Below are 14,545 nucleotides of genomic sequence, written 5' to 3'. Positions count from 1 at the left end.
ATTTAATTACCTTTCGGTTTAATTACCTTTCGGCCCACACATTCCAGCTTGCTGCCCTCATTCTGCCTGCGGTGCCTTTGAACGATTCAGCTCAGGGGGCTTGGATCCACTTCCCTTGGTAGAAAGGACCACACTGGGGGCGGGAAGGGGGAATTTCACTTGAATAAGGCCCTGGGCTGCTCAGGGACCAGCCGCTGGCTGCCTCTTTCCACTGAGCACACACCTCTCGTGGCTGAAGCAGTGAGCCAGGCCCATCGCTAACCTACAGTGCCCTCCTGTGGCAGAGGCCTGCCTCGGGAGACAGCAGCCACAGAATCGGACCTGAGTGCCAGCAACCCTGACAACCACTTCTGAGGCGTAAAAACTGCACAAAAATGTCAGAATGAGTCAAACTGAAGATTTACATGGCCTGAGAGATGGGTCCATCATTGGAGGCAAGCCGAATGGTCTGGGTGGGCTAAGGAGAGGCAGGAAGTCAAGGCCATTGCCTATCATGTTAGGGCCTGTGGACTGAGCCCCCGTGGCAGGCAGCGGTGCACAGCTCAACAAGGCTTTTCAAAGAGGTATTCAAGATCCGGGGCACGCAGTCTCTGCTCTTTGTTTTTGTTTTTAGCGAAGTCTCTGAGCATCGTCATGACTTCATTTTCAAAGATTTCTGGGGCTGGTTTTGCTTCTGCAAGAGAAGGATAGACAGAAAGAATGTCAGTCAATACTCAGGCACAAGGACCTTGAAACCTGAAACTCTAGCCTTGGCAAAGAACCAGTAGATACACAGACTGTCTCCATCCTCCCTCTAAGTATACACGGCAGCCTCCACCGGGAGTCGGCAAACTACGGCAGCCCATATTCGTAACCAGTCCTATCGGAACAGCCGCTCCCATCTGTTGACACACTGTCCGTGGCTGTTGTGGCACTACCACGGCAGGGTTGAGTAGCCGCAACAGAGACCGCATGGCCACAAGACAAAAAGTATTCACCGTCTGGTCTTTTAGGGACAAGTTTGCCGACCCCTGGACCGTCCCAGCTCAGCCGCACCGTTTTGCTCTGCACTTGGTATTCTCTGGTTTTCTGGGTGTTGTGTTTCCCCTTCCAGCCTATGGACTTCCCGAGGCAAAAATCCTCAGTTGTACATGACAAACTAGTAGCTCTACTGACTTAAGCAAAAAGGAATGCATTGCAAGGCTATGCACGCAAAATGGACACAAACCCGGAGAACCAGACTTGAATGGACAGACAACGGAACAGCATCGAGGGCAGAAACACAAGAGCGTCGTCTTGGGAGCACACGAGGGAATCCCAGTAAACACCTTCACCTCCAACCTCTCTCTCCAACTTGAGACACTCACCTAAGGTTCAAATTACAAGCAAAGCCTCCCGCTGGGAAAGCTTGGGTAATAACGTGCTGGAGAATGACCCTCCTATCAAGACCACAATGCTGGGAGAGAGAATTCCTCAAAACAACGCCCGATTCCCCCTCACTCAGCACAGAGCCCGGCATCCAATGGACCTGGCATCTGTTTTCTGTGGCGATGAAAATAAAGTCCAGGAGATTCAGGCTTCCCCCAAAGACAGTGAAAGTTCAAGAGAACACTGCGCTCATCCTGACAACAAAAGCCAGATAAAATACAAAGAGCACGACTTTCTGTGAAGTCGTCAGAGAACGGAGGTCGCGGGGCAACCAAGTAGAATAAAATGTAAGGGAAGAGAAGCCCCTCAAAGGAGAAACTCCACATGGGCACCTGCTCGCCCGAGACAGGTGTGGGAAGAAGAGACACTGGATACCCCATGAACAGGTAAGAAGAGTTTGGCTACAATTTTGAACAAACTGCTCCGAGCCAGGTGTGGGCCACAGACACCAGGGGAGTTCACACCCTTCAGGCTGCTGTCAACAGACCTCCAGAATGTGCTCCTGACAAAGACTAGGTTCAGAGCAGGAAGCTGGAGAATGCCTCCTTCAGTGAGGCAGGCCAGGAGGAGGGGAGCGGCCAACAGTGCAAAAAAAGCATAAAGCCCAGACCAACCCTTCTCCTCTCAAGAATAAAAGCCATAAGAGACTGAGACTAAGTCTCCAAATCCAGTCTCCTACAGGGGTAAAAAGGGAAAAGGAAAAAAATTCTATTCCTGTGGGACAGGCAGAGCCAGAGAAAGTCCACCCCTGGGAGCCCAGGGCCACAGGGACTGAATGTGAACCAGGATAATGCCCTCCCAACTTTCCTTGCCCCAAGGGAGGGAAGCACCAAGTGGGCGCGACAGGAATCTACGGTTGGGGAAGGACACAGCATGAAGAGATCCCTTTTGAGGCACAGAAATACAAGGAAGACACAACGCTGAGCATAAAAGGGGAACACTGAGATATGCCTCTGGAAACTCAGCCCCTACTCTAAGGACATGGTAGCAACAGAGGCTTGTGGTGCAGTGAAGGGAACCAAAGCAGTAACAGAACTTAGGGGTACCTGGATGGTTCAGTCGGTTAAGCGTCGGACTCTTGATCTCAGCTCAGGTCTTGATCTCAGGGTTGTGAGTTCAAGCCCTGCACTGGGCTCCACGCTTGACGTGGAGCCTATTTAAAAAACCAAAACCAAAACAGAATCTAAGGGAGCTTTACTCCTAACTAGACTGATTTGATCCCCATCTAATAGCCTAGTGGAAGTGTGCCCATTTCTAGGTATATATAAATACTATCTACTTTAGTCTTTAGTGTTTTCCGCATAACGTCCAACATTCTATCGAAAATTATGACACACATGCACACAAAAGAGGAAAAACACAACACACTGTGAAGGGACAAAGCAATCAACAGAAAAACACTCATGGATGACCCAGATTTTAGAACTATTAGGAAATTTCAAGTAACTAATATGTTAAAGGCTCTAGTAGAAAAAGTAGACAAAATGTAGGAACAGATAAGCAACTTCAGCAGAGAGTTAGAAACCGTAAAAGTTAAACGTTAATGTTAAAAATAAAAATACAGTAGCAAAAAAGCAGATTGACCTCAACAGGCTCATCAAGAGATTCAACATTTGGGGAACTGGAAGACAGATCAATCAATATTACCCAATAAAAATTCCTCAAACTGATACATAAAAAGAAAAAGAGTTGGGGTGCCTGGCTGGCTCAGTGGGAAGAACAAACGACTCTTGATCTCTGGTGTGAGTTCAAGCCCCATGTCGGTGTAGGGATTACTTAAATAAATATTTTAAAAAGAAAAAAAAAGAAAACAAGGAAAAAAAGAGTTAAAGACACAAAACAGAATCCAAAAGCTGTGGGGTAATATTAAATGGAGTAATGGGATCCAACATTCCCAGAGAACCCAAGCAGAAAAATCCCAAAAACAAACATCAAGACACATCGTGTCCAAGCAGCTAACAACCAAAGATGAAACGCTGAAAACATTCAGAAACAAATGACACACTGCATACAAAGGAATAAAGAAAGACACAGCAGACGTCTTGTCAGAAACCATGCAAACCAGAAAACAGTACCCAGAATTTGAAGTCAATGCTATGATGAAGGTAATCAAAACAAACCCAAACCCAGCTCAACTCCTGACCAGACCGACTCAACCCTGCACACTAACAGCCTGGCAAATGAAATGCGCCCCTGCAAAGTGCTGAAAGAAAATACCGTGAACCTATAATTCTATACCCAGTGAAAGAAAGTATCCCTTAAAAATGACAAAAGCAGAGAAAATTCATAATAGTAGACCTGCACTGCAAGAAATATTAAAGGAAGTTCTTTCGGCAGAAGGAATATGATATCATATAGAAACATGGATCTACGCAAAGAAATGAAGATCTCCAGAGATAACACAAAGGTAAATATAAAATATATGTGACACGCTGTGTTACATATTGTTGTCATATACACAACACATATAAGAGTTATAATTATCTATACACAAATGTAAAATATAATGTACTCTTTTCCTTGTTTTAAACTGCTCTAAAGATAACTGTCTAAAGTGAAGCAGGAGAAATGTAGTGTAGACTTACAGGGTAAGTAGAAGTAAAAAGTATGTCAAGAGCATCACAAAAGATGGGAGGGAGGATTTGGGAGCATATTACTGTGAAGTTCTTACATCATACACAATTCAGTATAAGATTACTTGAAGAGACCCTGTGATTAAGGATGTAGGTTGTAAACCCCACGGCAATCACTAGAAAAATTATAACGAGAGGTATAAATAATAAACCAACACTAGAGGTCGTATGAAATTTAAAATGCTAAAAAACAAACAAACATGGAAATAGAGGGGGAAAGGAAAAAGAACAGATGGAAAAACAGGAAACAAAGACGGCAGATTTTAATTCAACCACATTGCTCCTTAATGATACATAACACACCAGTGGAAAGACAGAGACCATAAGATCGAATGAAAAAGAGATGACATATGCTATCCATAAGAAGCTCAAACTAAACATAAAGGCAAAGATATGGGGCACCTGGCTGACTCAGTTGGTAGAGCATGCGACTCTTGGATCTCAGGTTTGTGAGTCTGAGCCCCACTCTGGGTGTAGAGACTACTTAAATAAATTAATTTAAAAAATACATATAAAGACAAATACAGGTTCAAAGGAAAAGAATGGTGTGGGAGTCAGACTTCTAAGTTGGCCCTCAGTATTTCCCACTCCCCTGGTGTACAGGGCCTGCATAATCTTCAGGATTGTGGGCACAATGGTCTTCACTATCGTGATCAGGCTGTATACGCAGCACGGCTAACCTCAGGACAGGAAAATTATCTAGGTGGTTCTAACATAATCACATGTGGTTTTTTTCGTGCTCTCTTGAAAATGAATAAACTTAAAAAAAAAAACAGAAAGAGCCATTATATAATGGTAAAAGAATCAATTCATCAATACAATAATCCTAAATATGTTTTCACACACCACAGAGCTACAAAATACATAAAGGAAAAACTGAGAGAATTGAAAGGAGTAACAGACAAATCCACAATTACAACTGGAGATTCTGACACTCTTCTCTGATTAGTTGACAGGATATGTACAGAGAAAACCAGTCAGAATACGAGGACATGAAGAATAGTATCAACCAAGCTGACCTAGTTGACATTTACAGCACACTTCACCCGCAGGTGCAAAAGACCTGTTATGTTCAAATAAGTGCACGTGAAACATTTATCAAGTATCATGATCACAGTTCAGGCCATAAAACAAATTTCAAGAAACTTAACCAAAACTATACAACATACGTTCTGTGGTCACAATGGAATCAATAACAGAGAAATATCTGGAAACTTCTAAATAACTCACGGATCAAAGAGGAAGTCAGAAAGGAAATTAGAAAATAATCTGAACTGAATGCAAATGAAAACATTAACATATCCAAAGTGGCAACATGCAGCTAAAGCAGTGCTTAGAGGGCAATTCACAGCATTAAATGTGTATAGTAGAAAAGGTGTCTCAAATCATTGAGCTCAACCTCCCCCTTAAAAAACTAAAAAAATAAGAGCAAATTAAGCCGAACACAAGCAGAAAAAAGGAAATAATGAGCAGCAATCAATGGAATTAGAAAAAGAAAAATAGAGAAAATCAATGAAATCAAACGCTGGTTCTCTGAAAAAATAAATAAAATTGACAAACTTTTAGCCAGACTGATCAAGAAAAAAAGAAAAACCCATAAATCATCAAAAATAAAGGAGGGGGGCGCCTGGGTGGCGCAGTCGGTTGGGCGTCCGACTTCAGCCAGGTCACGATCTCGCAGTCCGTGAGTTCGAGCCCCGCGTCAGGCTCTGGGCTGATGGCTCAGAGCCTGGAGCCTGTTTCCGATTCTGTGTCTCCCTCTCTCTCTCTGCCCCTCCCCCGTTCATGCTCTGTCTCTCTCTGTCCCAAAAATAAATAAATGTTGAAAAAAAAAAAAAAAATTTAAAAAAAAAAAAAAAAATTTAAAAAAAAAAAAAAAAAAAAAAAAAATAAAGGAGGGACCTCACTACGGCTCTTCAGACATTCAAAGAGAAAGGGAATACTACCACAACTTAGATTTAACAGCTTATGATAATGGGCACTTATTAAACACACACAAACTAACAAATCTCGTCCAAGAAGAAACAGGTAACAGGAATTGTTCCACAGCTAGTAAAAAATAAAACATCAGACTTCACAGTTAAAAACTTCCAACGGGGAAAAGCTCAGATCCAGATGGCTTCCCTAGCACATTCTACCAAACATTTAAGGAGAAATAATACCAATTCTATATACGCTTCCAGGAAATGACAAAGGAGAACACTTCACAACTCATTTTATGAAGACAGCACGACCCCCATCAAAACCAGATGACGTTACAAGATAACTACCCGCCAAAACCCTCATGAAGACAGATACAAAGATCTTCAAAATATTAGCAAATCAAATACCTATCAAGCCCAGGTGGGGTTTAGCACGGTAATGCAAGGTTGGTTCAATATCTAAAAACCAAGCAGTCAAAAATTCATCAGATCAATAAACTAAAGGGAAAAAAATCATATGACCAAAAAATGATTTCTACAGAAATGCCTAGAAAGCACCTGACAAAATTCAGTATCTATGGAAAAACACTCAATATACTAGAACCAGAAGGAAATTTTCTCAATCTGATAAAAGGAATTTACAACTAACCTACAGCTAACTTATTTATTTATTTTTAATTTTTTTTTTTTTTTAATGTTCATTTTTGAGAGCACACACACACGCATGCACACACAAGCGGGGGAGGGCAGAGAAAGAGGAGGACAGAGGATGTGAAGCGGGCTCTGTGCTAACAGCAGAGAGCCTGATGCGGGGCTCAAACTCATGAGCAGTGAGATCACGACCTGAGCCGAAGTCGGACACTTCACTGACTGAGCCACCCAGGCGCCCAGCTAACGTTATATTTAATGGTGAAAGACTGAATACTTCCCCCCAACAGTGGGAACAGTGGGAACAAAGCAAGGATGCCTGCTCTCACTGCTGCTATTCAGCATACGAGACATCCCAGATAGTTCAATAAAGCAAATTAAAGATATAAAGGGGGTATAATACACACTGGAAAAGAAGAAAAAAAAACATCTCTCTTCACAAATGACACAACTGTCTACATGGAAAATCCCGAAGAATCTACAAAATAGCTTCTAGAACTGAGTGAGCTTAGCAAGGTCACAGGATACAAAAATCAATTATACTCTGACATTCCACCAACAATGGGAGATTGGAAGCTTTTCTTAAAGTACCATTTATAACAGCGCCAAAATACATGAACTACCTAGGTATAAATCCAGCAAAAGATGTCCAAAATAACGCTGAAAACTCCACCACACGGATTGTAGCAGTCAGACTTTAGGATGTCCCCCACTGAGGTCCCCCTCTTGGTATCAAGCCCTTGTGTGATCCCCACCCCCACCCCGCGCTGGACCGAACTCTTTAATTCTAACCAACAGAACGTGGTGAGGATAACAGAATGTCATTTCTGGGATTATGTTACAAAACACTGAGACTTCCGTCATACTAGCGGACTCCTCTTGTCGCCTTCTCAGCTGGCAGGCTCCAAAGAAGCAAGCTGCCAAGTGGGAGAGGCGCTGGTGACAACGAACAGAAGGCAGCCTCCAGGCAACAGCCAGCAAGGAACTCAGGCCTGCAGGTGGGGAACCTGTGAGGCACTTCATTCTGCCAACAGCAGAGAGAACTTGAAGCAGCTCCTTCCCTAGCTGAGCCTCCATATGAGACTCCCGAACCCAGGCTGACACCTTGACTGTAACCTCGTGACAGAATAAGGCCCAGGACCCAGCTAAGCCATGCCTGGATTCCAGACCCACAGCAACGATGAGATAATAAAGGTGGGTTTGTTTTAAATCAGTAAGTTTTGGGGCAATCTGTTATGCAACAATAGAGAACATGCTGATTAAAGAAGTCAAAGGCCTAAATAAATGGAAATACAGCATGTTCATAGATCAGACGATTCTAAATTGCTAAGAAAAAATTTTCCAAATTGATCTGTTGATTTAACACAACTCCAATCAAAATCCAAGTAGGATTTTTTTGTTTTTTTAGAGAAACTGAACAGGTGATTCTAAACCTATACAATTCCTAGAAGAAAACAGCAAAAATCTTTGTGACTTTGAATCAGGCAGAGTTCTTAGATACAGTATCAAACGCACAATCCACTAAATCACCCAATAAAACATGGTACATCACCAAAATTAAAAACTGCTCTTTGCGGGGCTCCTGGTTGGCTCAGTGGGTTAAGCCTCCAACTTCAGCTTGGGTCATGATCTCACGGGTCACGAGTTTGAGCCCCAAGTTGGTCTCTGTGCTGACAGCTCAGAGCCTGGAGCCTGCTTCAGATTCTGTGACTCTCTCTCTCTCTCTCTCTCTCTCTGTCCTTCCCCCACTCACACTGTCTCTCTCTCTCTTTATCAAACATAAATAAACATTAAAAAAAAAAAAACCTGCTCTTTGAAAAATAATGTTAAGAAAATGAAAAGACAAGCCATGGACAAGTAAAAAGAAATCTGTAAGACACATCATCTGATAAAGGACTTGAATCCAACATACAGAACACTCAAAACTCAATTAGAAAACAAGCCCAATTAAGAAAAAAAACAAAGGTGGGGTAAGATTTGAAGAGACATATCAGCAAAGATATAGGAATGGCAAATAAACACTGAAAAAAGAGCCTCAATATCCTTACTGATCAGAGCCATGCCGATTCACTACAGTGAAATACCACTGCATACTCCTTACTTAGAGTGGCTAAAAACAAGAACAAAACCCTGATAATAGCAAGTGCTGGTAAGGATGTGGAACTTCACACCCAGTCCCTGGCAATCACTGGTCTGTTTTATGCCCCTACACTTTTGCCTTTCCCAGAATATCATACAAATGGAATCATACAGTTTGTATGGCCAGTCTTCGATCCTGGCCCCTTTCACTTGCACAGGAGTCGGCAAACTATGGCCTGTGAGCTAAGGATGACTTTTAAATGGTTGAGGAAAAAACTTATTTCATGACACGTGAAAATTATATGAAATCCAAGGTTCAGTGCCTGTCAATAATTTTATTATATCACGGTCACACTCAATTGTTTACCTATCGTCCGTGACAGTTTGCGTGCTCTAAGGGCAGGAGGTGAGTATCACGCCAGAGACTATATGGTCGGCAAAGCCTAAAATATTTACTACCTGTCCCATTATAGAAAAAGTTTGTCATAAACATACACTTACAACAGGACTCATTAACCCTTCTCCTGGGTATCTACCCAAGAAAAACTAAAACCTACTTCCACAAAAAGCTATATGCATTTACAGTGGCTTTATTCATAATCACCTAAAACTGGAAATACCATGATATCCCTCTACTGGTCAATGGACAAACTGTGGTACGCCCACACGATACAACTTTACTCAACGACACTAAAAGACCAGAGCGTAAAGAGTTTACACCTTGTGGGTTTTCCAATGGCTACATAAACCTCTAGACTGTACCATCACACTCTACACGTGGAACCTACAGAATGGTGTCTATTTTATGACTCAGATATTGAGTGGAAACATAATAACCAAAGACCCAGAGTGTGACAGAAACGACACGATGTCCCCTAATACCCGTTCTCTCATTTTTCCTTGATAATAAAGGAACTCCCAAGTCACCTAGACACATAGACTATAGTATTTTCTCATTATGATGAGGTGTAGCCATGTGACTAAACTGTGGCTAATGGAAAGTAAGCAGAAGCGCGGTGCGGAATTTCCCAAGAAGGATCCAGAAAGAATCGGGTGTGTGCTTCTATACGTCGACTCCTGGCTGGAACATGGAAGGGACAGATGGAGCCTCAGCGAACTTTAAGTAACAAAAGCATTTTGCACTTGTTTTGCAAAACCGTTTCTTCACTCTGAAGAATGTGAAGAGTGTTTGGGTTGAGTGTCCATTACGTGAATGAACGGCAAAAAAATTTGCCTAGGCTACAATTCCAGACGCAAATCACCACAAGCCATCCTATTTCCCATATCATGCTGCTTGTTTATCATGCCCAGTACCTGTGGCCCAGTAGTAAATATCCCAGTCGTTACTGGGCTCATTAATCAGACGATCATACAGGTTCAGCTGTTTCTCTGTCATGTGGTGCAGATATTCTTTAGCAAAGAGGCTAAAAACGAGAAAGAGAGAGAAGGAAGCTGAAAAGGCGGTCTCCAGTACGAGACAAGCGATGCCAAGACTCGTATTTCCCTACCTAAGCAGAATACAGTTTTCCAACATTCCCCTCTTTCTGCTCTCATAGAGCAGCCGGGCTCTTTTGGTTTCTATGGATTCATCAGTTCGCTCCTGCCACGGAGGTAAAGGGATTTCGATCATGTCTTTTTGGGAATCTGTTGGGCTGTCACCTCTGTAGAAACGGCTGAATGATGTCATGCTGAGCGAGGGTGACACTAGGTGGCGCCTTGGCAGAGCAAGCATCTGAAATAAGCAAAGCACAAACATCTTTATAATAACTACCGTCACTGTCATTCCCTCAACACTTCCTAAGTACTAAGCTCATTCAATCTCCTTTAGTCCTTAAGAAGTTATGTTGATACTGTTCCCACTTAGGAAGCTGAGGCTAGAAGAGGTTAAATAATTACCAAGTCACCCACAGAGTGACTGCAGTTAGGACTAGAACACGGCCCTAACTGCACATGTGTTCTTAACTGGTACCTTTCCAGAAATTCTCCAGCAGAAGTATCTTCTCCTTCCTTTGCATTCCCTTAAAGTTCTTATGGTGTTGTATATATTTTAGTTACTTGCCTGTGTTAGAGTCTGAGTATACAGTGATGGCATGGTTCCTAATCCCCAGAAGACTCCCAATCTAGAGAAGGGTAAAACCTATCAAGATGCAACGAGAAGGCAGTGATGCCAGCAAGATGGTGGAACAGGAAGCCCCCACTCCCCTCCTCCCACGGAGACAGCAACTCTACAATACATTGTAGACCGATTCTACAATGTATTCCCTTTATGAGAAATCCAGAAACCAGGTAAGAAGCTCCTGAAATAAGAAGTCAGAAAATCCTTCCAATAGAGAATTTATATGCACCAGCCTAGAGAAGATATATCCACACAAAAATGTTTGAGAGGCTCCCAGAATCTTTAGCCAGGCTGACCGCTGAAGGTCTTTCCTTGTACAAAGCCAATCTAAAAAGACTGGGAGAGCAGACTGTTTTTTTGAAAGCCTGGATTCAACATAAATTTGCAAGGGACACGAAGAAACAGGAAAAAACATGGCCCAATCAAAGAAACAAAATAAATCTGTAGAAGCCAACCCTTAAGAAACAGAGGCGTATGAATTACCTGACACAGAATTCAAAACAACTGTCATCAAGATGTTCAATTTGCTCTGGAAGACAGTGAATGAATGGAATTACGATATAAACAGAGACAAATATTAAAAAGAACCAAACAGAAATTTTGGAGCTAAAGAATACAATAAACAAATGAAAACAAATTCGCTATGGGGGTTAACTAGCAGACTTGATCAAGCAGAAGAAAGAATCAGTAAACTTAAAGGCAGGTGATTTGAAATTTCCCAATCAGAGAAAGAAAAAAAAAAAGAATGCAAAAGAGTGAAATATGCCTAAGGGACTTATGGGACATCATCAAGCAAACCAACACAAATATTATGGGGTCCCAGAAGGAGAAAAGAGACAGAAAGCTTATATAAAGAAATGGCCAGGGGTGGCTGGCTGGCTCGGTCGGTGGGAGCATGTGACTATTGATCTTGGGATTGTGAGTTTGAGCCCCACATCGGGTGTACAGCTTACCAAAAAAAAGAAATTAATACAAAGAGATGACCAGAGGGGCGTCTGGGTGGCTCAGTCGGTTGAGCGTCCGACTTCGGCTCAGGTCACGATCTCACGGTTCGTGAGTTCGAGCCCCACGTCAGGCTCTGTGCTGACAGCTCAGAGCCTGGAGCCTGCTTCAGATTCTGTGTCTCCGTCTCTCTCTGCCCCATCCCCACTCATGCTCTGTCTCTCTCTGTCTTAAAAATAAATAAAACATTAAAAAAAAAATTAAAAAAAAAAAGAAATGGCCAGAAACTTGCCAAATTTGGGGAAGTTTGGACATCCAAATTTAAGAAGCCCAAAGGACCCAAAGGACAATAGAAAACAATACAAAAGCATATGAAAGCATAAAGATCACTGGTAAAGATAAATATATGACAAATACAGAATACTGTAATATTGTAAGTGATAGGTATTAAGATCACTGGTAAAGATGAATATATGACAAATACAGAATACTGTAATATTGTAAGTGATAGGTAAATCACTTTTAATGCTAGTACAGAAGTTAAAAGAGAAAAACATCAAAAAATAACAAAATATACTAATAGGTACTCAATATAAAAATATGCAGTCGCGACATCAAAAACATAAAGCGGGAGGAGTAAAAGAGTAGTTTTTTTGCAATGACAGTAGAGTTAAATTGCTATCATCTTAAAATAGATTATGCTTTATGTAAGCCCAATGGTAACCAAAAAGAAAATACCCATAGAAGATACATACAGAAAATGAGAAAAGGATTAACGCCGGTCTCTACAAACAAAACAAAACAATGAAACACAAAGGATAATAACAAGAGAGGAAAGAAGGGACACAAAAGCTACAAGATGGATAGAAAACAAAATGGCAATAGTAAGTTCTTCTCGATCAGTAATTAGGATAGAAAATAAAATGGCAATAGTAAGTTCTTCTCAATCAGTAATTACACATAAATGAACTAAACTCTCCAAACAACACACTAGAGTGGCTAGATGGATTAAAAAACAGGGTTCAGAGGCGCCTGGGTGGCTCAGTCGGTCAAGTGTCCGACTTCGGCTCAGGTCATGATCTCCGGGCTCATCTGAGCCCCTCGTTGGGCTCTGTGCTGACAGCTCCGGGCCTGGAGCCTGCTTTGGATTCTATGTCTCCCTCGCTCTCTGCCCCTCCCCCACTCATGCTCTGTCTCTGTCAAAAATAAATAAACATTGGGGCGCCTGGGTGGCTCAGTCAGTTAAGCAGCTGACTTCAGCTCAGGTCATGATCTCTCAGTCCGTGGGTTCGAGCCCCGCGTCGGGCTCTGTGCTGACTGACCGCTCAGAGCCTGGAGCCTGTTTCAGATTCTGTGTCTCCCTCTCTCTGACCCTCCCCTGTTCATGCTCTGTCTCTCTCTGTCTCAAAAATAAATAAACACTAAAAAAAAATTTAAAAAAAATAAACATTAAAAAAAATTAAAAACACAAAACAAAACAGGATCCAACTATAAGCTGTTACAAAAGACTCCTTTTAGATGTAAGACTACACAGGCTGAAAAGCGAAAGGATGAAAAAAAAGATAACCCGTGCAAATGGTAACCAAAGAGCAAAGATGGCACTACTCATGTCAACCAAAATAGGCTTTGGGTCAAAAACTGTCACAAGAGATAAGGAACATTATTATAGAATGATAAAAGGATCAATGCACCAGGAATATGTAACAATCATAAACATACATGCAGCCAACATCAGAGCACCCAAACACGCGAAGCAAACATTGACAGAACTGAAGAAAGAAAGAAACAGCAAAACAATAAAAATAGATTTCAGTACTCCACATTCAATGGATATCTATCATTGGATAGATATCAATGAATATCTATCAATGGATAGAACATCTGGACAGACGATCAATAAGTAAACAGAAGACCTTAACAACACTATAGATCAAGTGGACCAAAACGGACACATACAGAACATTCCAGCAGAACACAATCTTTGCAAGCACACTGGGAATATTCTCCAAGACAGATCACCTTAGGTTGCAAAACAAGTCTTACCAAATTAAAAAAGGTTAACATTACACAAAGTATCTTTTCTGACCACAATGAACTAAAACTAGAGATCCACAGCAGAAGGAAAACTGGAAAATTCACAAATATGTGAAAATGAACACACTCTAGCTCATGAATAAACCAATAGTTCTAACGGGTCAAAGAAGGAATCAAAAGGGGAATTCCAAAACATCCTGAGACCAGAGAAAACACAACATACAAAAACTTATGAGGTGCAATAAAAAAGTAGAGAGAAGTTTACAGTCTGAAATGCCTGCATTAAAAAAGAAAAAAAAAATCTACGATGTGAAATCCTAACATGTATTAGACACATAAGAACAGAGACTCAAGAACAGAGAGAAGCGGCGCACAGAGGCGGTGCAGCCAGCTCCACCTGGGGAACAGGTGAAATCTGAATCGGGTCTCGCACGAGTCAGGCACACAGTGGGCTCAGAAAAGAGTGGATGTGACCTGAATCTCCTATGTTTCAAGACGGATCTCTCCTTGGGTCTGCCCTTGCCCTGGGCTATCAGGCAGCTGGACGCTCCTCGCAGTCTCCATGACTGCGTTGGAAGACGAGACTCAGTCCCCACTACGGCCTGCCCAGGACCCTAAAACCTCCACTCTCCTCACCCGTGCCAGACCCGGGAACATGGTGGCCACCGCCATCCTTCCCGACCCTCACCGGAAGCCTGTGGCCCAGGCACTTCCGGACGCCTGAACTGTGGACTTCGGCTCTGAGGACCTGAGCCGGAAGATGA

At 42.2% G+C, this 14,545-nt stretch overlaps 1 protein-coding gene across 1 annotated transcript; it reads right to left on the bottom strand.

Moving 5' to 3' along the window:
- Positions 1–383: 383 nt before the first annotated feature.
- On the bottom strand, positions 384–14,540 carry SDHAF2 (succinate dehydrogenase complex assembly factor 2). The gene is made up of 4 exons (XM_007091989.3): positions 14,418–14,540; positions 10,198–10,421; positions 10,004–10,113; positions 384–673 (listed from the first exon to the last, which is right to left on the bottom strand). Exons 1-4 carry the CDS (start codon positions 14,451–14,453, stop codon positions 543–545), a joined length of 501 nt encoding a protein of 166 aa, XP_007092051.2. The 5' UTR covers positions 14,454–14,540; the 3' UTR covers positions 384–542.
- Positions 14,541–14,545: the final 5 nt, after the last annotated feature.

The sequence above is a fragment of the Panthera tigris genome, chromosome D1, assembly GCF_018350195.1.
Source record: "Panthera tigris isolate Pti1 chromosome D1, P.tigris_Pti1_mat1.1, whole genome shotgun sequence".
Taxonomy (NCBI): domain Eukaryota; kingdom Metazoa; phylum Chordata; class Mammalia; order Carnivora; family Felidae; genus Panthera; species Panthera tigris.
The sequence above is the reverse complement of the archived record's forward strand: the minus strand, read 5'-3'. Positions and strand labels throughout refer to the sequence as shown.

Coding starts and splice junctions, on each gene's coding strand:
- SDHAF2 (XM_007091989.3), bottom strand. CDS start 14,453: ATGGCGGTGGCCACCATGTTCCCGGGTCTGGCACGG. Junction 10,114..10,197: donor GAAAACTGTATTCTGCTTAG/GTAGGGAAATAC, acceptor TCTCGTTTTTAG/CCTCTTTGCTAAAGAATATC. Junction 674..10,003: donor TATTTACTACTGGGCCACAG/GTACTGGGCATG, acceptor CTTCTCTTGCAG/AAGCAAAACCAGCCCCAGAA.